The 23419-nt window shown below is 53.2% G+C and overlaps 8 protein-coding genes across 8 annotated transcripts; 3 read left to right on the plus strand and 5 right to left on the minus strand.

Moving 5' to 3' along the window:
- Nucleotides 1-280: 280 nt before the first annotated feature.
- On the plus strand, nucleotides 281-1168 carry RHO25_006059 (uncharacterized protein; the record flags this gene model as incomplete). The annotated part of the gene is made up of 2 exons (XM_023596916.2): nucleotides 281-571; nucleotides 635-1168. 2 exons carry the CDS (start codon nucleotides 281-283, stop codon nucleotides 1166-1168), a joined length of 825 nt encoding a protein of 274 aa, XP_023452735.1.
- An 863-nt stretch (nucleotides 1169-2031) lies between these two features.
- Nucleotides 2032-3407, plus strand: RHO25_006060 (uncharacterized protein; the record flags this gene model as incomplete). The annotated part of the gene is made up of 3 exons (XM_023596917.1): nucleotides 2032-2280; nucleotides 2335-3216; nucleotides 3279-3407. The coding sequence occupies 3 exons, from the start codon at nucleotides 2032-2034 to the stop codon at nucleotides 3405-3407; spliced, it is 1260 nt and encodes a 419-aa protein (XP_023452729.1).
- Nucleotides 3408-4549: 1142 nt separating this feature from the next.
- RHO25_006061 (uncharacterized protein) lies at nucleotides 4550-5849 on the minus strand (the record flags this gene model as incomplete). Its single annotated transcript, XM_023596918.2, has 3 exons — nucleotides 4550-4561; nucleotides 4620-5588; nucleotides 5646-5849. The coding sequence occupies 3 exons, from the start codon at nucleotides 5847-5849 to the stop codon at nucleotides 4550-4552; spliced, it is 1185 nt and encodes a 394-aa protein (XP_023452730.1).
- Nucleotides 5850-10916: 5067 nt separating this feature from the next.
- On the minus strand, nucleotides 10917-11954 carry RHO25_006062 (uncharacterized protein; the record flags this gene model as incomplete). Its single annotated transcript, XM_023596920.1, has 1 exon — nucleotides 10917-11954. The coding sequence occupies one exon, from the start codon at nucleotides 11952-11954 to the stop codon at nucleotides 10917-10919; it is 1038 nt and encodes a 345-aa protein (XP_023452732.1).
- A 190-nt stretch (nucleotides 11955-12144) lies between these two features.
- Nucleotides 12145-12909, minus strand: RHO25_006063 (uncharacterized protein; the record flags this gene model as incomplete). The annotated part of the gene is made up of 2 exons (XM_023596921.2): nucleotides 12145-12692; nucleotides 12750-12909. The coding sequence occupies 2 exons, from the start codon at nucleotides 12907-12909 to the stop codon at nucleotides 12145-12147; spliced, it is 708 nt and encodes a 235-aa protein (XP_023452736.2).
- A 245-nt stretch (nucleotides 12910-13154) lies between these two features.
- ALA1 (Alanine--tRNA ligase) lies at nucleotides 13155-16321 on the plus strand (the record flags this gene model as incomplete). Its single annotated transcript, XM_023596922.2, has 3 exons — nucleotides 13155-13219; nucleotides 13454-14790; nucleotides 14847-16321. The coding sequence occupies 3 exons, from the start codon at nucleotides 13155-13157 to the stop codon at nucleotides 16319-16321; spliced, it is 2877 nt and encodes a 958-aa protein (XP_023452737.2).
- Nucleotides 16322-17905: 1584 nt separating this feature from the next.
- OLE1 (stearoyl-CoA 9-desaturase) lies at nucleotides 17906-19330 on the minus strand (the record flags this gene model as incomplete). The annotated part of the gene is made up of 1 exon (XM_023596923.2): nucleotides 17906-19330. The coding sequence occupies one exon, from the start codon at nucleotides 19328-19330 to the stop codon at nucleotides 17906-17908; it is 1425 nt and encodes a 474-aa protein (XP_023452936.2).
- A 1666-nt stretch (nucleotides 19331-20996) lies between these two features.
- On the minus strand, nucleotides 20997-22538 carry RHO25_006066 (uncharacterized protein; the record flags this gene model as incomplete). Its single annotated transcript, XM_023596924.2, has 1 exon — nucleotides 20997-22538. One exon carries the CDS (start codon nucleotides 22536-22538, stop codon nucleotides 20997-20999), a length of 1542 nt encoding a protein of 513 aa, XP_023452935.1.
- Nucleotides 22539-23419: the final 881 nt, after the last annotated feature.

Below are 23419 nucleotides of genomic sequence, written 5' to 3' on the forward strand. Positions count from 1 at the left end.
TGCGCGGCGGATGCCTGAGGTGATGAGTGAAGGAGATTCACAAAGTGTCGAGGATCGACAGCGAGATGCGGCGATCGGAGCCCGGAATGTCGTCTTTCACATGCAGCGTCATAACTTTTGGTCTCACGCTTTCACAAGACACGAACCATTAGTGAGCATCCGTTGCTGTTGACGTCGCCCACCGCTTTGACCATCGGCGACATACCCAGATAAGTGCGCTCTCCTTCTCGCTGTCTCCAGCTGCTCCCACCGAATCCTCTCTTCACCCCAAACACACGATATGGCTTCCGGCGCGTCCAAGTTGATACCCTCCGATCCGGAGAAGGTGATGGTCCTTCGCAAGGTCACGCCTGATATTCTCACCTGCAGCACGCCTTTCTTGCGTTTCGGCAGGATCAAGATTGGTGGAAGAGGCACAATTGTTCGACTCGCGACGGGGAGTCTAGCCGTGTTCTCGCCTGTCGCGTTGACAGAGACAGTGAAAAAGGAAACACAAGACCTCGGCGGAAAAGTTGGATATATTGTAGCGCTCGATCAAGAACACCACATCTTCTTGGAGAGCTGGCACAAGGTGAGGATGGAACGCGGCTGATATTTGCAGCCATCAAGGTCGCATCTTTCTAACTCACTCCAGGCCTACCCGGAAGCCAAAGTCCTCATGCCCGACACCCTTCCTGCACTTCGCCAAAAACAGTCCTACTTCGAGATCCCGAAACCCAACGAGATCCTCTTCTACCCGAACAAGAAGCCCGAGATCTCGCAAGAGTTCGACGCTGACTTCGACTACGAATACGTTCACGCCCACGGAAACAAAGAACTCGTCTTCAACCACCGCAAATCGGGCACTCTCATCGAAGCCGATCTTCTCTTCAACTTGCCAGCTACCGAGCAGTTCAGTAAATCAGGCGTTGATCCAACGACAGGGATCCTGAGCAAGATCTTCAACGCGCTACAGCATACCCGAGGAGAAGCACTTGCGCAGAGGAGACTATTGTGGTATGGCTTAGCAAGCCCGCGTCCAGAGTTCAATGAGAGCATCAGAAAGATCAATGAGTGGAAGTTTGACAGGATCATTCCTTGCCATGGAGATGTGATCGAGACGGGTGGGAAGGGAATATTTGAGAAGATCATGCAATGGCACTTGGCGGGGACGAAGAAGAGCTCGTGAAAGAGATGCAGAAACTTGATCATGGGTTGACGCTTCAGATTATCGCTTCGGATGACTCCGAGGTCGAAAGAGCAGATGTGTAATCAGGATAATCGTCCCTCAGTCCGGCTTACCACAGCAGGCGCGTCGGCTAGCTGTATAGTGTAACATCTTGAAGGTTTTTCCAGCAACAACCACAAGACTTCGACTTCGCAACGCCTGGGGCTGGTGTTGTGAGATATGGCCGTTGTCAGATTGACTTGGAGCTTTGATGTTCAATGCACTTTCATCATCGCTAACTATTAACAGAGAACGCCTGAGCCTCCGAGCCTCCGAGCTATTGCACTGTCTCCATCCGCCAGTCCACACCTTCCAACTTGGCCTAGCGGGTCTTATATGCTCAAGGCCGACCGTTCGTGGAACGCGTTCCTCCGTCTTGGTCCATGACCGGCTCATCTAAGCTCCCAATGCGGGGTCTGCGGGCGCCCGCAGATCTTTGGAGAAAGACAGGGATGTTTACGTGACTGGCGAGCCGCGATCTCTGAGTGAAGAGCGCCACAATAGGCATCACACTCTGCAGCCATGATCCCGGTCCGCCTCGGTCCGGATGGTTCAGGCTCTAAGAACAGATCTGAAACCCATCAGTCTGTAAATTACGAGGTGGTGAGCAGGCATTGCGACTTCACCTCCTCCACTTTTGCCCTCTCCGCAGTGGTAGTATGTCATTGTGTCGAGTGTGGAGGACCTCTCGCCAAGGCAGTAAATTCGTCTTGAGCGGGCCTTGGACTCGGATCGATTTATACATATAAACGACTCGTCCACGGTTCAGTAACTCCACACTTGTTGCGAGACGAACTTGGACGCGCCAAGTACCTTCGGTCAAGATGCTGCTTCGATTCGTCACTCTTGCTTGTTCTCTGGCGGCAGCTGTATCAGCTGCTCCAACGAAGAGACAAGATGCCTGGCCATTTGCTCCATTCAAGACCAGCGGGAGGGACATTGTGAATACTAAAGGTGACAAAGTTGTCTATGCTGGCACGAACTGGCCAGGGCACAATGATGCGTCGTTCCCAGAAGGACTCCAATACCAGTCAATCGAGACCATCGTCTCGAAGATCAAGAGTCTAGGCATGGTTCGTACGAGCCGACCTCACACTCTCAGCTTGTTTTCTAACGTCTGATCGCAGAACGTCATCCGCCTCACCTACTCCATCGAAATGGTCGATGATATCTACTCCAACAACCCCAACTCTACTCTCAAGAATGCTCTCGTCCGCGCCATCGGCTCCGAAAATGCCACCATCGTCCTGGACCAGATCATCCAAAATAACCCCTCATTTTCCGAATCGACCACTCGTCTCGACGTCTTCGATGCCGTCGCCGCTGAATGTTACAAACAGCAAATCCTCGTCCACCTCGACAACCACGTCTCCAAAGCCGAATGGTGCTGCTCCACCGGCGATGGAAACGCCTGGTTCGGCTCCGAAGACTTCAACGTCGAGAACTGGCGTCGCGGAAACGCATTCATGGCCGACCACGCCAAAGCCTGGCCCGCGTACGTCTCTCAAGGCCTTCGAAACGAATTCCGTGATCCGAGCAATCCTGCTCTGAACTATGGCTGGGACTCTTGGTACGAGAATGTCATCCCCACCGCAGATGCTGTGAATGCCGCGAACCCGGATGCTCTCATCTTCTATTCCGGCTTGAACTTCGATACGGACTTGAGAAACGTCACGGCTGGCTTGCCATTGACTGATGATGGAAAGGCTTTCATCATTGAGGATTTCAGCTATGCGGATAAGATTGTGTTTGAGTTGCACAACTACAATAACAACCTCGGAGATTCGAATTGCGCCAACTTCAACCTCTATAGCCAAGGTTACAACGCCATGGATACGTCTTCTACGACAACGGCGAAGAACATTGCACCGGTTGTGTTGACGGAATTTGGGTTTGAGCAGACGGATACAGAATATCAGAGGCCGTACGCACAGTGTATCAAGGAGTATTTGACGGGATTGCCAGGTGGTCCGGGAGGATGGATTCAGTGGGCTGTTGGTGGGAGTTATGTGAGTTCTGATTTCCTCTGCCCCCTTCCGAGGTACGCTTGCTGACTTTGGATGATTTTTAGTACATCCGCACAGGAACTCAGGACTTTGAGGAGACCTGGGGCTTGTTGAGCCACGACTGGAGTGATTGGAGGTCGCAGGTGACGGTGGAAAACTACTTTGAGCCTTTTGTGCAGGCTACGTTGAATTAAGGAACCGCCGCGACTGGTTGGGATAGACATAAATTCACCCAATCAAGGCCAAGGATTGCCAAATTGTCATTTTCTTCATGATGTCTCAGCATCCTGGTAAGTAATCAGTGAAGATCTGATCGATTTTGAACAGACATGAACGATCTCAGACATCCTCTCATGAGGCAAACTGATCAGCATTACCCTGTCACGTCTTCTAGCTACTCGACTCACGAGTACAAATCGGCAAAGTCCAAATTAGACTGTAGCAGAAAGCCACCTGCACGAATCGTACCGTCGACGACCCTGCCATCACACAATCTTGGTCAACGAGAAACTTCCGAAAGCAACAAAAACACGTTTCCTGCCCCTCATGAATTCTTTGGTCCGCCGTTCGGCGTTACAAAAAATGGCCGACGGCTGGGGCTTGAACGTTGGAGGTGGCGCGGCTGGGCGTTTTCGATCGCAGAATTCCAAGACAGCCACATAACGCCATCTTCTGCAAGCCTCTTCGTCAGAATTCCTACAGTCAGCTTGAACCTCTTCGTGTTGCCGCGGCTTGTAGAAGCAGTTGGCTGCAATCGAAACCTCGCCTCGGTCGGCGGACGGATTTGCTTGTTGTGCTGAAGGATTGCTCAGCAGGCTTGCAGGCGAAAGGACCTGATCGACGAGCCACAAGCGAGCTGATTGACAAATTTCTTGTGACGATCCTGCTGGTCAGGTTTGAAGGAGAGCAGTTTTAGTCGGGGAAGAAGATCGCGGTGGCTAGTCTCTTTGATTGCCGCAGGGTGGTATGCTGTTGTTGCATGTTCCTTAGGAAGATTGTTTTGAGCTGTTTTGTATGAACAGAACTGTAGTCAGCAGTAGTCATTTGTGCATTGACTGGGAAAGATTGGTTTGGTTTCAAAAGTTTCTCTTTGCGGAAGTATGTAGGAACTAGGAAACCCGCCCAGTAACCTTGAGTGTCGCAACACTCCTGCTCAACAGTAGCCTCTTCACCGCAAGCTGGCAAACTCTGATATCTAAAATCCCCTTCTCTTTAACATTGTCAAATGCTAATGCTCATGCTCATTCCATCATATCTCATCAACTCCAGATTTAAATGCCTGGTTGGTACTTTTTACTTTTGTTGAAGTTCTAAATTGGCTCGGGGGCGAAAGAATTTATGCGCCGTTCTGTGAAATAGTTAGTGTCTGTGCCTCTTCAGTTGAGTTTTCGAGGGCTTCAACTTACGCCATTGTATGCGAGTCTGTTTGGAGAGCCGGAGCCAGCGTTCTGGACAACACCGGTGGTGGAGAGAGAGATGAGGCGGGAGCCGAGGTTGGCTGGGGTGCGTTGACCCTCGAGGGCGATGATGTAGGCAGCGAGACCAGCGACGTGTGGGCAGGCCATGGAGGTACCGGAGATGGTGCGGGTGGCAGTGGTGCCGCCGATCCACGAGGACTTGATGTTCACGCCTGGGGCGAAGATGTCGAGGACTGGGCCGAAGTTGGAGAAGCTAGCCTTGACATCGGAGGAGTCGGTGGCACCAACGGTGAAGACAGATGGCTCAGAAGCTGGGGAGGTGTTGCGGGCATCAACACCGTCGTTACCGGCAGCGACAACTGTGAAGACACCGTTGGCAACAGCGCTGGCGACAGCGTCGTTGGTGGCCTGTGAGAAGCCACCGCCGAGAGACATAGAGATGACAGAGCGTCCAGTGCGGCCATTGCTGCGAGCGTTGTTGACAGCCCAGTCGATACCAGCAATGACGCCAGAGTTGCTTCCGCTGCCGTTGGCACCGAGGACCTTGACGCCAATGATGTTGGCGCGCTTAGCAACACCGTAGGTGGAACCAGCGACGGTACCAGCGCAGTGAGTTCCGTGTCCGTTGCCATCAGTGGCCGACTCGCCGGAGATGAAGTTGGCACCCATGGTGGCACGGCCACCGAACTCAGAGTGTTGAGTGTAGACACCAGTATCGATCACATAGACGGTGGTGCCGGCACCAGCGGAGTCATCGTAGATGTAGCTGGAGCCTCCCCTGGCGCGGCGAGAGATACGGACGAGGCCGTACTCGGCCGGGCTCTGTTGCACGAGAGCGCGGTCGTTGAGGGTGACTGGAGCAGAGGCGTAGACCTTGCTGTCTGGCTCGATGCTGAGGACACCAGCGAGGTTGGCGATCAAGTCGACGACGTTGTCATCACCGTCGAAAGCGAAGCCCTGAGAGAAGTGTCAGTTGTGATGTTGCAATATGTGGTGGACCACACGAGCACGTACCTTGAAGCCGCCAATGTTGTACTCGTGCTTTGGCTCGACCTGAGCGGTGGTTCGGAGGGCACCGAGGACATTGGAGAGAATGCCACCGTCCTCAAGACGAGCGATCCAGCTGCCTTGGATGGTGCCTTTGTTCTGGCGACGATCGATGGTGGCAACACCAAGGACTGCTGGCACAGCCAGGAGGATGTTGAGGATAGAGTGCATCTTGATCGATGTCGAGGCTACTGAGGCTCGTGAATGAGAAGAGATGCTGTGTTGCTGGGTGCTGATCGATACTCCAGAGGTGGGATTGTTGATCACTTATATAGACATTTGGACATGCCAGCCTACCATCAACGCATGAGCGTGGATACTACATACCTCGGAGGCCTCAGTCGACGAATGTGGCAGTAGCGTGGCTAGTCGGATACACATCATCGCGTGCTAGTTCGCTTGCAGGTGCTCATCTGCGCGCATCGCCAGTCAAAGTGCTGCAATCGTACGGTATGCCGCTGGGTCCAACAAAGTTCCGGCTTAAGAGGCTGCATTAGTGACGTCCGTCCTATCGTGCAGGAGAATGGCCGTGGCAGTTGTGCCTGACCTGTTTACCGTTCACCATATTGGGCAATATCAGCGCTGCTCCTGGCGCGGGCTGGAGGAGGAGGGTGATGCGGCGAGCTGCGTGATCTTCACCAGCCTGGTGAGGTTGTTGATCTCCACGTCCAGCCAGTGGCATATCATCTTGGCAACGGTTGATCGCTTCGATTTCGAGAAGGAGCCAAGCTTGTACCAAGACCAGCGTTCTCAAAGTCTGACCAATGTTCATCGCGAACGCCACTCACCTCCCGATTGTAGTTAATCTGAAGGGGCAGCTAAGCATTTGTTCAAATACGCTTGTACAGTAAGGCTGCGACCTCCAAGTTTCGACAGACGTAGGAGGTACGCTTGCCGCCGGCGACGAGATTGGCCGGATCCTGCGCTACGGGCGTCTTGATGGAATACCAGCATAGCATTCGAGTCACGCTGGACTTTACTCTCCAAGTTCACATGGGTTTGCGCACGCGCAGAACCCAAGATGTGGTGCTCGCAGGAACAATGTGCTGGGTTGCTGTCGCCATTTTAGCGGCAGCCGTTGAAGGATGGGCCTGCAGCCACGTTGGTGGGGGGCCGAGCGCCGCCCGTAAGCCACTCATCGCTCTTCACAAGCTACTGACGCCGAACAACTGGAGCTGTACACCGTCAATCCCTGGGCGCTAGGAGAATAGCACCTCTCGCTTGCGATAAGAACAGGTATTGATCGACCGAGACAGTGCATCAGCCGCAGAGCGACAGTGTCACGCAAGAAAGCAACTTCCTGCGTCTCGTGGCTCTTAAACTTGCCGCGTGCCAAATGACAGGCCAGCGAGCGCGAGGATTATTCCCTTCTTGGTATTGAAACCGTTCATCATGGTTGTCAGCTCCAAGTGACTGGTTTGTCCGCATGGACGGTCAGAAGAGCTTCCAGCTAGCCGATAGTTGCTTTTGTCTTCTATGCATATTCCACATGCAAGCTAATATTCAATTCAGATTGCACCTTACCGAAACGCCTCGCCAACGCTTTTGCTTTCCGTCCAAGGCCGTCAAGCACGCGCTCTAAAGTGGTCAAGAGATAGTGAACCGCCGCAAATAACCGATTGTCGCGTGCCAATGCCGCCTCAGGTGTCATCCGTGCAGTCCAATTAATACCAAGGTCGAAGCGCGCTATCTGTGAAAGGCAGGTCAGCAGCCCTCCCTATGTTCACTGCGACTACTGATGCGGTTGGCACGACGTTTTGGGAAGGCAATTCCAGAAGCCAATGTGATCCAGCATGCATGCCTATGCTGCACCTTGTTGGCTATGGTAACATTTTCATACCACGCTCGATAGTCTGTAAGAGTCAGGTGGAACAGCAGTAGTGTAGTCGCTAACAGAAGGGCCGTGCACACAATGGCAAGTGTTGTGTTGTGATTGTCAGGTAGTCGGTGTTTCCCAGACACTGCGGCACTGAGATCTCATGGTTTTTTCTCGAAGATGTGCAGCGCTCGGATTCAGCCCTGTGGCATGCGTTGGCATGGCTGTCGTCTCACAAGGTATCGCTCCATGCTGAGGAACAGTATGGTACATCCGAGGCCGTCAAGGCACGCGTCTCGCAAACGCACTTCGACGTCCAGGTGCCCAGTGGTACCTCGTACACAAGCATCTTCCGGATCTCGAATCAAGTTGGCATGCCCGCATGGAAGAGTATGACTTTCGGCCTGGCGAAGTGTGTTTTGCGCATCTCGATGCGGGGACGGATTGAGGGCGCTGAGAGATTTCGATCACTAGGTGCAGCTGTAGCAGCGACCATGTGCCGCAATGCCGTTATGGTTCGGGTGCTAGAACGATAGATTCGAAGTTGCTGCAGTTGCTGCATGGAGTCTCAGACTTGTTTCAGTGGATCCAGCAGGTGTTATATGGCCGCGAAGAACACAATAGAGCCAGGTGCAGTTGTGTTCTCGTATTCACTAACTAGAGCGCCAGATCTCACTCGCAGGCGCCGCAAGCTTGTTTCGACACCAGGACAGTGACTCCAGCGCACGGGTCTCGTATCGCGCATACGGCGTTCCGAGGAGCTGTGATGCTGCTCGCAAGACCGACGTACACCAGAGACAAGCTGTCCTACGAGGTCACAAGTTTGGGTTGTTCCGTTTGATGATTCTGTTGATGCACTGGTCGTGGACAGAATTGTGGAAAAGTGCTGTTGTTGCAAGTCATGGATTGAGGCTTGGCACTCATCCTGCGAGATGGCTCGAGCACGACGCGAAAATGACACCGGATGAAGCTTCGCCTTCGCTCTTTTCTTCCACAACACGAGAAGTCCGTTCTACACCACACAATATTGGGCTCCCAATGGGAAGCAAGACGCTGCCTCTCCACGCCGTATCGCAGCGGTGCTTCCAAGCCCACAAGGACTGTCTGCCAGGAATACTCGCCAGGCCAGAGCCAAAGCTGCTCAGAATTCGAAGATCCGGGCGCTCCTGAACAAGACAATCATGTCGCCTTTGTTCGCATCACGAGTTCTGCTGATGCTGATATCGACATCCACGTGAGTATCTACGTGGGACAGGCTTTCGATCGCTAGCTTTTCATCCGATGTGAGCGCACTTGCCGAGCGCTATCCGCGCCGGTTCGCCATCATCAAATCCGGTTTCTCAGCCAGCGCTCGAAAGAACGAAATGGATGCAGGAAGCGATCCTGACATTCTCAAGGAGTAATCATTGCGAGCCCTTCCCGGCGCGCCTAAGCGAGCAATATTTCCGCTGAGACCTGTACAAGCGACATCTCTGAGCCTGTTGAACGTGAAGCTACTCTGACGAACACGATCAAAGCATACGAGACTCGCCCCGGAGAAATTGAATCCTGTTCGGGACCAAAAGAGCTGGAGTCATGGGCGCTGAACTCCAAGTTATCAATGGCCGTCGCTCGTTCAGCACAACTCCCTGCATGACATAGCTCTTACGCTAACTCGCCTTACGAGCTCGAAAAATTGTCCCGCTTTGGACCCTGCGAACGCTGCACACCAGCACAACACACATGCGTCTTCACAGCACGAACTGCTGCGACCTGGTGGTTGCGCATGCGTACGTCAATGAGCTCTTGTCGCATATCCACATTTGATAAGCCCAGGGCCTTGCCAATGCTGTGTAACCCATGCATTGTTCTCACCATCCGTGTCGTCGTAACAAGTCTTGGCTATTTTGGGAAGAGGTGTGGTAGCTAACCAGCTTTCCGCGGGCAGGATCGCTCGGCGTGACGCAAGATGCGGCAGCTACACATCCAAAGTATACGAACGTCAGTACACCATATTGCAAATTCGCTTGCCACGCCCAAGGTCTCGGCCGTCCGGGACACGGCTTTGCCTCTCCATACTGGTACACATGTAAGGAGGAGCCTCCGCACCAGGAAACAAGATTCAGGAACAACTTCCATCTTCAATGATATTACCATTGCCATTTCTCTCCACTTCTTTACTACTGCCCATTTGATCGACAGCAACAGATTGAGTGCAGAAATAAATTACAGCATCTGCAACAGAGACGAAATCATCAATGTCAAGCACTCGAGCCTACAGACCTAGATACAACGTCGACCTCCCACCTACCAAACCTCGCTCGAGCAAAGATCAGCGAATCTCGTACACTCCCTCTTCAAGCTCAACACCATTACCATCAAGGAGCAACTTCAATCTACCTGAAAGACCCAAGAAGGCAGAACCTCCCCGCAAACAATACCATTATGACAACAGCCGCAAGTCTTCGCCACCAAGTCGACAGCAAGAAGTGAGTAGCAAGACTCCCGCTGTTCGATCATCCAGGTCTACCAGCGACCCAACAAGAAGCCCGCGACCACGATACCTCGAAGTCGAGAGTGGAAGCAGCGGCAGAAAACAGCATCGAAGTCAGCCAAGACGAACCGAGGAGCGAGATGCTAGTCAAGTTCGATTCTCTCCGTTCGTGACTGTGCGGACATACAAATGAAGACAACGAGAAACAAAGAGCACGTGGTCTATTGTATCAATGGCAGATGAGTGGTGGGCCCGGTTCACCCGTCGCAGAGAGGGTAGAGCCCCGCAAGAGGACTTGATGATTGGGACAGAGGTTGGAGGGGTGTCGTAAGGCATACACCAGTCGAAGTGTCAGGCGCGGAGGTATGCTGGATGTTTGAGTACATGCATGGATGAGGAACGATCTGTACGATAGCGAGCGTCTTTTCATTGTTCAAGTAGCATAGACGGGCTGGCAGTCTCCGTTATCCCTTAGCGTTATGTACACTGTGTCAATCGTACTTGCAGCTATGTCTCTCGACAAGGTCTACAGCACTTTTTTGTCCGTAGCTGACCTCATGCGCGAGGATGCCTCAGTCTCACCTGGGAGAGTGCGCTTGTACTAGGCCATCTCCTTTCGATAGCACTCCTCATATGTACCGTGTTCGTGAAATTCGCATTTCAGAGTCTTCTTCAGTATACTGGAGCCTGCGCCCTCATTCAATCTCCTTGCCGCATAAACGGCGATGGCGTGAAGTAGCTTGCTCGGCCACTCATCTGACAGCAAGTCGACGAGATTGGTCAACGTGGCCATTTTGTATGCAATAAGTCTGCACAGCCCCGACTCGCCTCGAAAAACCTGATGCATGCCTTCCAGGGTTTCAGGCTCAGTAGGAACCCAGGTCAAGCCGCTGATGCGTTTTTGGCAGAATGTAAGCGCAACGGCGTCAATAATCGCGTCCCTGAAGGCTCAAGTTGGGAGTTGACGACCAAGGTCGTAGGCGAGGGCAATTTTGACCCAGATTGTACAATCGTTGCTTTCTTCGGCAAAGTCGACGTACATTTTACCGCTGCAGAGCCAGTTCAAGTAGATGTTGAAAGCCAGATGGTTGCTCTCCGACCGTAACGTCCACACTCCGGCTGTTCTTGATTCCACGCTGAAGTCTAGTGCTGGTTGGCATATGCTAAGCAAGCGTTCGTTGATGCTGAATGTAGCCGAGGATTCAGCCAGCCTGAAGCGGATCGGCCTCGAAGCGAAGTCGATTGTGTCATGTCCATGCAGGCATAGGCGCTTTATGGCAAGCGCTGGGTCCTTTGCGTTGGCCCTGTAGCACCTCTCAAACACAGAGCTTCGAAAGCTGTGCTCGTGGAAGGCGCAGTCGCACGCCATCTGGAAAGTCGACTCCAGCAGGTCCTCTTCGGGAAATTTGAGCAGCTTGACAAGCTCAATCGTGAGTGCATGTGGCCAACTTTCGTCGATGGATTGGATCTGATCCTCTAGCTTCGCCAGTTCGCACGTCATGAGAAATCTCATTGGTGATCCTGGCAGCGTGAATTCGTACAAAGTGTGCAGTGCCTTTGCGGAAGGCAGACCCGCACGAGTAAACCATACGGCCGCCGCGTCTGTGAGCGAGTCCTTGAAGTTGATATCGCACAACTTGTCCCCCAGCGCATATGTGCGGAACATCAAAGTCCAAGCAGCATCCCGCTCATCGGTGCTCAAGTTCCGGGGGTTGTCCAAGCAGATCTTGCCGCGATACAGCCAGTTCATGTATACATTGAAGGCCTGCTCGTCGTCTTCCACCATCTCGACAACGCCACTCCTGCCCTCGAGCCATTTTCGGTGCAGAGCGGTCTCAAAGTAGGCAGAGCTCTTACAGATCAAAGCCGCGGGCACATGGAAGTACTTACGTGTTGGGCCAACGATGACGATGATTTCTGCCGACGAGAAATCTATCGCTTCATCGGCGCGTTTCAATATGTCTGGTATTGGCGCGGGGGCGCTCATCGTGATTGGTGATTGTGTCTTCGTCGTGTGTTGTGTCGACCGAAAAGCTTGGTGCACGAGATGTTTTGGTATCTTGAAGCGCTTGCCGGAAACAAAGCACGGGCAGACAACACCCTTCAAATCTCACGTAGGGGTCGCTAAGACCAGATCACAATTCGTGCCAGAAACGTGCTGCCCAGTTACCGTGGATTCAATCCATATCCATCGCATCTGGATCGTTTTCCACTTCGTCCAGCTCCGTCACGTAGCCCATGCCATATCCGTGAGCCACTTCTGTTGGCTCGTCCGCGATCTGTCCATACTGGCGATCCATATCTCGTTGTCGAGCTTCCATCGCGGCCTTCTCACGCGCACGCTGCCCGGCCTCTACTATCGCGTATCTCACTGCGTCGCGGCTCTCTTCCACCGATAGCGACTTTGGTACACTGTACAGCACCAGCTCTTGACCTTCCACGTCCTCAGCCTTGCCCGTCAAGACATGCTTCGGTATCCTGCTGAAGTGCTTCTCGATATCCGGAAGAAAGATCAACCTCTCTTCAGTTGGTTCAGATTCTGCCAGTTCGGCGTCGAGATCATGGATGAAGACGCGATCGCGCGTCTCATCCACCTGCATCATGCCATCTGCGTCTGCTACGGGCAATGTGTCCAGTGTGCTCAGCGTGGGCTTCGTCGGCTGCGAGGAGCTCGAGACCGGGATGTAGTAGGAGCTGCTCGCGTGTGTGCCATTGATGCTGGGCTCTGCATGATACTCTGTCAGATCGACGAACGCACCGTGAAGATTGAAGCCAGACTTACCCAAGTTGAGCAAGTTGAAGCGTTTGGCGAAACGCTCGTAGTCATTCCAGCAGTTCTGCGCAACTGACTCATCGGCTTTACGCTTTGTCCCTCCTCCTCCACCGCGAACACCCTCGCCCGCCCCACGCGCGCCATTGACCGACATCACTTCCGTCTGCATCTTTCATCGCTGCTGTTGTCGCGCAACTCTTCGCGCCAGGCCGGCATTCATCTCATCGCGTCAACTGAAGTAGTGTCGAAGTGAGCGGTGTTAGAAGTCGTCAGGAACGCAGCTGCATGCGAAGCTTCTCGACCCTCCTCCGCTTCTTCAAGCCTGCTCCAGGAATTTCTAGAAACTCCGCCACAAAGGCCACCACCGCACGCACGCCACCACCTCGCGTCCTCCACCACTACTCCTTCCGCAGAATGGCCTCCACGACGGGCCAAGAGCCTGAGTGGAGCGCCGTCAAGGTGCGCAAGACTTTCATCGAGTAAGTCTGATCGTGCCCTCCTTCCTTTGACACTAGCGCCATTGAGCAAGGGCAATTCTGCATATGCTCTGCACCTACCCGAGTCTCTGCTCCTTGCACTTCCTTTGCGCACGTCTCACTCGTTTTCCGGACTACGAGTGAATTCGGAAGACTTGTGCCAAGGGTTCGCGACTTGTCATTCGAGTCACATCTCTCAAGACGATGCCATCTATGAACAGCACTGACCCAGCCAAGGTACTTCGAAAAGAATGGCCACACCTTCGTGCCCAGCAGCAGCGTGGTGCCGCTTTCGGACCATACGCTGCTGTTCACCAATGCCGGCATGAACCAGTATAAGGCCATTTTCCTTGGGACAGTAGATCGTGACTCGGATTTCGCCAAGCTCAAGCGTGCTGCCAATTCACAAAAGTGTATTCGTGCTGGAGGCAAGCACAACGATCTGGACGATGTTGGCAAGGACTCCTACCACCACACATTCTTCGAAATGTTGGGTAATTGGTCATTCGGCGATTACTTCAAAGAGGACGCCATCAAGTTCTCATGGGAGCTACTCACGAAAGTGTACGGACTGGAAACAGATCGTCTCTATGTCACATATTTCGAAGGCAAGGCCGACGCTGGGCTCGAGCCAGACCACGAAGCCAGAGACTTTTGGCTCAAACAGGGCGTGCCTGAAGATCACATCTTGACTGGAGACATGAAAGACAACTTCTGGGAGATGGGCGACCAAGGCCCATGTGGCCCGTGCTCGGAGATCCATTACGACCGCATCGGTGGACGTAACGCATCCGACCTTGTCAACCAGGACGACCCGAACGTGATTGAGATCTGGAACAACGTCTTTATTCAATACAACAGAGAGCCCGACAAGTCACTGAAATCGCTGCCCAGCAAGCATATTGACACAGGCATGGGATTCGAGCGTTTGGTCTCCATCCTGCAAAAGAAGTCGTCAAACTACGACACAGACGTCTTCACGCCACTTTTTGCTCGAATTCAGGAAGTCACTGGTGCTCGTCCATACCAAGGCAAGTTTGGAGCTGAGGATGCAGATGGCATCGACACTGCTTACAGAGTTGTCGCGGACCACCTGCGATTACTGACATTTGCTATCTCGGATGGTGGCGTGCCAAACAATGTCGGTAGAGGATACGTCGTCCGTCGTGTGTTGCGTCGCGGAGCACGCTATGCTCGCAAGTACTTCAACACCAACATTGGCAACTTCTTTTCCAAGCTGGTGCCGACACTGGTCGAGCAGATGGGTGATATGTTCCCAGAAATCAAAAAGAAGCAGGAAGAGGTCAAGGAGATCCTCGACGAAGAAGAAGTGTCCTTTGCGAAGACACTCGATCGTGGAGAGAGCATGTTCGAGAAGTACGCCCAGAACTGCAAGGCAAACGGAACGAAGACTTTGGCCGGTGCAGATGTTTGGCGGCTTTACGACACTTACGGATTCCCTGTGGATCTGACGAAACTGATGTGCGAGGAACGAGAACTCGAGATTATTGACGAGGATGTCGCCGAGGCACAAGAGAAGGCACGTCTTGCCTCTATGGGCGCAAAGAAGGAGGGTAAGTTTGAGGCTTCGCCATCAAGGGTCAAGAGCGAATGTACTGACGGGCATCAGGCGCGACTCTTGTTAAGCTTGACGTACACGATATTAGCACACTGGAAAATATGCCAGATGTGTCGAAGACGGACGATTCGCCCAAGTTCCAGCGCGAGAACATCAAGGCTACCATCAAGGCTATTTACCACGGCCGCAAGTTCCTACAGTCCACTGCAGAGATCCCCGAAGGCGAGCAATTTGGTGTCATCCTCGATAGGACGAACTTCTACGCTGAACAGGGTGGACAAGAGAACGACACTGGCCGCATTTTGATTGACGGGGTTGCTGAGATCAAGGTTGAGAACGTTCAGCAATATGCTGGATATGTGATGCACACTGGATACGTTGGATATGGCCAACTGAAGGTCGGGGACGAGGTTCTGGCCGAATACGACGAGCTGCGAAGACAACCCATCCGCAACAACCACACCGGAACCCACGTTCTCAACTACGCTCTGAGAGAAGTGCTTGGAGACGATGTCAACCAGAAGGGATCTCTTGTTGCACCAGAGAAGCTACGATTCGATTTCAGCCACAAGGCTGGCGTGACCGACGAGGAGCTCACCAAGATTGAGGAAGTGAGCACGAACTATATTCGCCAGAATTGCGAAGTCTATGCCAAGGATGTGCCTTTGGCCACTGCACGTCAAATCAATGGCGTTCGCGCAGTATTTGGAGAGACATATCCTGACCCAGTTCGTGTCGTTTCCGTGGGAATCTCGGTGGAAGACCTTCTGGAGAACCCATCGGATCCTAAGTGGAATGACATTTCGATCGAGTTCTGCGGTGGTACGCATGTCAAGAACACCACTGAGATCAAGGATCTCGTTGTGATCGAAGAGAGCGGCATTGCCAAGGGTATTCGTCGTATCATTGCAGTCACCGGTCAAGAGGCCCACAAAGTGCAGGCTGAAGCCGAGACATGGGACAAGGAAGTCTCCGCCTTGGAGCGCCTCCCGTATGGCCCAGATAAAGAAGCCAAGACGAAGCAACTAACTGTGGATCTGAGCAAGTTGGAGATCTCTGCCTTGCAGAAGACATCCCTTCGCAACCGCGTCGCTGCCGTTGCAAAGGCCAACCTGGATCAACAGAAGGCCGCTCAGAAGGCAGAGAATAAGAAGGTCCTCGACGCCGTCACGGATCATTTCACCAACAATGCCGACTCGAAGACACTTGTGCTGTCCCTTCCGATCTCTGCCGGAAGCAAAGCTATCCAGGAAACAATCAAGGTCGTGCAGAACAAGCAAAAGGAGAAGACGGTCTACTTGGTCGGCAAGACCGATGACGGCAAAGTCGTTCACGGCTGTCACGTTTCTTCTGATGCTCAGGCCAAGGGCGCCGATGCCTCCAAGTGGTCTGGTGAAGTCGCTGCTCTTGTCGGAGGCAAGGCAGGCGGTAAGGGGCCCACTTCGCTTGGACAGGGCACAGACGCCTCAAAGGTGGATGAAGCCGTTGAAGCTGCGAGGAAATACCTCGAGAGCTTGAGCCTGTAGCAGACTTGTCTGCTCTACTGGGTCGTTGAACACTGAACACTGAGCCGAGTGTCGATTCTACTGATTCTGCTACTTAACGATGAATGGCGAATGCAGAAGACGGTCGTGTTGGCTATAGCATTCAGCAAAGCAACGAAAAGATAGATCCCGCAAAGCATCATGCTTTCCTTCTTGCTGGAAATCAAAACACATCTGATCGCTTCTTCTTGCCAGCTTGTTCTCGGATGCTCCGTCTCCATCGCCATCACCTGATCGTATTATTCGTCTGTGCACCCAAACAGACAAGCATCTAGATTCTCTTTTCGCTTTACCCCTTCTAGTCACTTTCTTGTCGATCACTCGGTGACGCCGAAAGTTGGATCCCTGTGATCCTTGCGCTGCCGGTCGGAGTGGCCTTTAGTTCTGCGGACTTCCGTTAGCTGCCGTGTTGTCTGAGACGAGGGAGTGGTGGTTTTGAGAGGGATAGAGTTTGGGGTATGGAGGTTTGTACGGCGTGGCCGAGCAGGAAGGGATGCGAGAGGAAGGGTCTTTGTCTTGGCAACATGAGAGGGTTGTTCGAGACGAGGAGTTTGAGGACGAGAGGGAAGAGTGAGAGTTGGAGATGTGATGGGATGGTATAGGATTCAGATATGGTGGTCGTGGAACGAGTTTCGTTGATGTTGGGTGTGAGTTTCCAACAACAGTCTTACCTTCCACATCCCATTGATCAAACGCAGCTTCATCCTCTCTCCTTCCATTCATGCAGCATCACACTACTGGCCTTCCTCCTTCGCATACCTTCACCGATCCTCCAAATATCACGCCACGCCAATACGCCTCTAACCGTGCTTTGCGCTGACCGCACCTTTCGGAGTGCCCTTCTCCCAAGCAAACACCCACTAGCTTCCGCGACTCTTCCTCTCACAACATCCACAACATCACCTCTCGCTTATGCCCTTGTTTCGTCTTCAAGCATCCTAGTCCCGTATTCTCGGAGTCGCCGTTAGATCCCAAAGAGTTTCGCATTCGAAGCGAGGATTTCTGACAGGGTGCTAGTCATGATTGTGTTACGAAGAGGAGCATAAGAGAGAAGGCACGCACGTGATGGGCTCTTTGGGATGGGAATCGAGCATTGTGATGTGCTCTGCACGTACATGGTACATCATGCGCTAAGACTTAGCGCACATGCTCGTGGCAGTGAACATGGAAGGCAGGGAACGCGTTGTGGTGTGCCAAAGGATCAGTCCTAGTCTGAGTTGTACGTACATACATCTTCATAAACCTCCTCTTCTCCACTTCACCAACTCTGCACTTCGCTCTGTGCTGGCTACTTCGATTGCGATACTTCATGCAAGTTCTTAACAGTCAGCTTCCAGGCAGAGACGTGAGAGATGAAAGAAGACACAGGGTATTGAAGAACGACGGTATGTTTTGCACACACGTCGATTTGTTTCTCAGAGTTTTGATAATCTAGCTAGCTTTCTTTTGTCAAGCCGCTTGTTCCTCGCTTTGATGAATCGCCCATCTACCGTTTCCGCTAAAACGCACCAAGTAAAAACACAAGAGCTTCTCGTAAACTCATGACAAAAGAAGTCGGGCCAACCTCTATGCTGCGCCAGCAGAGACCGGAGGCTGGATAACCTTGGTCACCTGCGCGCCAGCGCGCACGATGCGGTTGCCGTCGGAGTCCTTGTAGATGGTCGAGCCCTGGCTCTCCTTCTCGGATCGCTTCCAGATCTCGACCTCCATACCACCGCGGATCACACCCACACGCATTGTTGAGAGCAGGTTGTGTGCGGCGTTGCTGTGCATGTAGACACCGCCGTTGAACATGGCGGTGGCGTCCTTGCCGAGTCCGCTGCGGATCATAGCCTTGCCACCTGGGTGGTCGTTGATGAAGTCGGACACATCGTGAACAACGCCGGCGACAGCGATGAGAGCGCGACCGTTCTTGACTTGGTCAACGTAGTCATCCCACTCGAGAACTGGGAGCTGCTCAAGAGGAACACCCCAGTCGAGCTTGGCACGCTTCTGGTCAAGCTTCTTCTGCTGCTGCTGAAGACGGCCCTTCTCGATCTCGTTGGCGCGGAACTGCTTGAGATCGTAGGCGAGGCCGAGCTGCTTCATTGTCCAGATGAACCACTTGGTTGGGTCGTACTGGTGCCACTCGATGGCGTTGCGGTAGTCAGATGGGAACTCGTGGTGGAAGTTGTGGTATCCCTCGCCGAGAGTGACCAGGGCGGTGATGACGTGGTCACGAGGAGAGTTGCGGTCGTCGAATGGCTGGTCGCCGAGCCAGTGGGCAAGCGAGTTGACGCAGAAGGTGGCCTGCTGCACGAAGAAGATGCGGAGGATACCGGCGTAGATGAAGCCACCGAGCCAGTCGCCCCAGCCGAGACCAGCAACAAGCGATGGGAAGATGAGACCTGCGAAGATGACGACCTTCAGATAGTGCTTGTGCTGCCAGACGACCACGGCATCATCGTTCAAGTCGGAGATGTCGGTACGGCCAATGCGCTTTGGGTTCTGCTTCATGAGCATCCAACCGAAGTGCGAGTAGAGCAGGCCCTTGCGGACGCTGTATGGGTCCTTCTCGGTATCGGTGTAACGATGGTGAGCACGGTGATCGCGAGACCACCAGCGGATGGAACCCTCAACGGCGCCGCCGCCAACGAAAGCCAGGAACATCTTCAGTGGGAGAGATGCAGAGTATGATGTGTGTGCCCACAGTCGGTGGTATCCTGCAGTGATTCCGAGGCCAGTGGCGAAGTAGTAGGCGACAGCCCACACTGCAGTCTGCCATCGAAGTGGTGTCCAGTACGAGTAGATGAGGCCAGCAATTGGAATGCCAACAATGAGAACCACGTTCAGCCAGTTGACGTGCTTGTACCAATTCTTCCTCGTCATCGGCGTCTCAGTGATGTGTGGCTTCTTTGGATCGTACTTCGAGTTGCGGTTTGGCTCAGACTTGCTGGCCATGGTGGGCGCCTTGCGATCCTCGGAGATCTTGTCCGGGTCGATGGCCTGCATGCCGGCGGTGGGTTGGTGGGATGGCATATTTGCCAAGGAGGTGGGTAGCGTGCTCGTCAGGCGGCTACGTCGAATGTCGGACGGTATCGATGTGTGGTATGGTGCTCAGGTCGAGCAGTACACGATCGGACAGTAGGGAACGAAAGTCGTTGGTAGGTGTTGATGTCCGGAAAGGTGGTGGGCAAGAACAGTGCAGGACGCTGGGCAAGAGCGGTATATAACGAGCGAAAGTGGCGTCGGAAGGCAGCTTCCTTTACGCCGTGCACGCAAAGTCCTCGGCGAGTGAGGAGCGGTTGCTGCTCTAGGCGCGCAACGGTGAGATCTCGCAGACGAGGAAAAGCGGAGAGTTTCTAGGATCGGTTGGCGGGTTGTGTTCAACAAAAATTGACGTCGAGCCAAGCCGTCCTTTTCCGCAACCTGCAGGAACACCAACGCTTTCTGCTATACGGACCGCTTCGCCAGCAGACAAGTTCGAGGAGATCCAAGTGAGCAAAGTACAGCTATGCACTGAGTCTGGTATCTTCTTCACTTCCACAAGTCACTTTGTTTCGCTCAATTCACTTGCCGCTCGAAACAAAGATGTCCCCAGTTGGAGGAATTGAGTTTCGGAATGTCAGCCTTAAAGACCCTCGACCAGGGTAGCGCCACCGTTCTCGTTCTCGTGAACGCATCCCGCCTATAAGCACGCAGCGAACGCGATCAGGCACAGCAAGCAAGGAAACACCCGTCGGTATTGTTCTGTGATAACAACACCACTCCACCGTTCTCGCGCTCGCACACAACAAACAGCTCACACAGTCTTCACATGCATTCTTTCACATGCGACAAACGGGATCCTTATCATCATATACATCATGAACGATGTGGTTGACTCCCAACCATTGTAGCTCCCCCGGATCCCAACTGTCAACTGCAGGGGAATTACGCAGAGCTCTCCTGGTTGCCGCTTCGCACGGATGTCAGCAAATCAAGGACAGGACAGCAATCTGATGTAGGTCAAGCCTGTCATGCATACCTCCGTAGTCTCGTCTCTTTTCCCTGTGCGAAGGAGATGCCAATCATCGTGGGGAGATGGATGGCGAGACCAATGGATCGTCATCGTGGCGAGAGAGAAGCTTGGCGCTAGCACGAAAGGACCTGAGGCCGAGAACGTGGTCGAATACCCGAATTTACCCGACCGGATTGCCAAGTCCTTCTCTGTATCAGCCAGATCAGACTAGATATGAGTTGAGGTTGGTGTTCATCCTTACGATAGAGTTCATAGCGATTGCATTCCAGCGCTGATGAGATATGCGGCTTCACTTGTTGTGAGGCATTCTTGTTCAAAGCTCGATTAGACGAATTCTTGTAAAGTGTTGAAATGAAATCACGATTTCAACGGCAGCACCTGGGGTGAAACGAAGCATATTTATCGCAGCAATGAGGGCGTAGTGTTAGGATCGTCGGCAACAGTCTTGTATGTATCGGTCAAAGGTCATTCAAGCCGTCATCTAAGCATTATAGTCATGAACAGCGTTGGGCTTGGCCATTGCTCGTACCCTCATCAGTGAGCCTTTAAGGCTGCCAGGCAGTGTGCTTAGTCCCAAAAAGAGAATGCTGTTATTTATAGCATAGCTCCGATCGCCTGTCGCATGGCATAGAAATGAGAGCGACCTGAGTGGCGCTTCTAAGCTTTTGCAGCATTGCTGATCCAGCCCGCCTCCACCAAAAATTCAAAAACTCGACCACCCTTGGTGGTGTCGATCTTACTGATCTCCCGCACATTCTTCTTCTTCAGCTTGCCATCGTACTTCATCGCCTCCCTCAAGACTGCATCTTTGATGCAATTGTATGCCTTGGGGTGTAGGCGGAGCTTATTGCACAGATCTTGCTCCGCGGGTTGTAGTAACTGCCAGTCCGGTGCCGACTCTTCGTCCCAGTTCGCGGGTGCCAGACCTGGTATGGGCGGAAGATTGCTCTTTTTCGCTGAGTCGTTGTTTGGTGTACCGTTCGGCTGTCCGCGCTCTGAGTGAAGTCTCACGGGCAGGTCAGCTTTCGTTGTATAGTCCACCACGGCCTGTGCCACTTCAGGTGCACCCTTGTCTTTGTCAGCAAGCTTCGGCCGGACGCCATTTGTGAGACGATCGAATTGGCCAGGCTGTGGATAGGATCGTGCCAGACGCGCAGCCTTCTCTTGCTCGTACTGATGTCCATGCTGGAGTGTCGATATGCGCATTCGCCTCCATTCTTGCAGCTGCGCGATGGCTTGCCGCAGGTTCTGCTCCTTCTCGAGATCCTCTGAAAACGTGACAAAGTCTGGATGTGACATTATCCTTGCGAACGGCTTCAACTTGTTATGCAGTTCACGCTGTTCCCTGGTGCGCTTCTTCTCGACAGCCATGTTCTTCCGATAGTCCAGCAGCCTGTGATTGAATATGACCTTTTTCCGATCTGTCCGTGCCGTCAACCTGTCGTTGTATATTGTCATGACCACCATCTTCAGCTCTGTCTCGGGATCGAATTGCTTTGTTGCAGGATTGATGCCCTCTTCTGGCGAGAACTGCATGTGCTGCACTGCTTCTTCGGCCTCATTGAAGTACTCATTCTCGAACTCCAACCGACCAGGCATAAACCCGGCGACCTCGTGACAGCTGGGCACGGAAGACGTGGGCTTTGCCGGTGTGGGTGCGATATGTGCTTGATCGTCCTTTGCCTGTTTGCGCTCATCTATCCGCCTCTTCTTGCGCTGCTGGAACTCTTCTCGTGGCACGGCATCGCTGAGACTCTTGTCTCTCGGGTCTGCTCTTTCGGGCAACGGGAATTTCGACGAGTTGATGTAGGTTTGGATGTAGTGGTCCCGCACCTCGTCCTTCTCTCGGTAGCCGCCGATGTGGTCTGCAATGTCCGCGAAGCTCCCCAGGCCGTATTGCTCTGCACCCTCGAGTAGCAAGAGTTCCTCGTCCGCGCCCCATCCTTCGTCAAAGATGGGTATGCTATGTGGCTCGATCACCTGGTAGGCATGTGTGCGTGGGTCGTGATGTAGGTTGGCTTTGCCCTGGGAAAAGCAGGGCACGCAGAGGTCGTAGTCGTTGCAGCTCTTACTCGCACACCTGATGCGCACAGTCGCAGTTATGTCGTTGCTGCACACATTACAGATGTACTTGACACCGCCGCCAGCAGAGGTGCCCTCGGACTTTGGCGCGCCCTTTGCTTTTGTGATGAGACCCATCGCAGTTGTGTTCGCGCGCGTATACTATATGCGCATCGTAGAATATCTGCGATCGAGCCTGCACGGAGATTTGTTGTTCAGTTATATTGCACAGCCGTGGTAGTGAATGCGCAATTCAGTGCACACGCGAAGTGAAGGCTACGGGTGACGTGCTGAAGCAGGTCGGAGGTGCGGAGTGTGAAGCGACCGACCACCGACAACCAGTTTACCAGCATGTGGCTTTACAACGAAGTGTCAACACATTTCACTCAAGCACCTGACGTTGAGTACAAGACCTTCGTTATGCGCAAATGGCGAAGATGCGATGCGCGTCGTTCACCAGAGCATCAAATGCAACCACACACCCCCGAGTGAAACTGCCGCTGCGTGAATCTTGGTCACTTTATGCAGCCGCAATGAATGATACCAGCCCAAGTGCAGGCTAGTGTGTATCAGTGTGGCACCTTGAAGCTGCCATGTATCAAGAAACAGGACTGCTTTTCGCTCACTGTACGCACAACGACGCTGCAATCCGTGGATATCAACGGCAGTGGCGATGCCACGACCGGATGACATGCCGTGCTGCCACTGACATCGCAGACTCGTGGCAAACAGGAGCGGAGCGCGCATCGCCGAGCATAACGTTGCGTGCACAGACACAATCGGCATCATGGGCTTTTGAAGCAAGCCGCGAGGGCAGCGTCGACAACAATGCTGCTTGATGCGTGAACGACGGCTGTTGCGCACAAGATCATCAGGGGGTGATACGGTAGGTACAGTCGTAATAATAGTACAAGCTCTCTCTCTCCGGAAATCAATGTAGTCTCATATATTGTGGTCTCAGCCTTACGGACACCTGGGCTGCCCGCACCCTGGATTGCGCTGCACAGCCCCTTCTCCTT

This window comes from Cercospora beticola, chromosome 4 (assembly GCF_033473495.1).
Source record: "Cercospora beticola chromosome 4, complete sequence".
NCBI lineage: Eukaryota > Fungi > Ascomycota > Dothideomycetes > Mycosphaerellales > Mycosphaerellaceae > Cercospora > Cercospora beticola.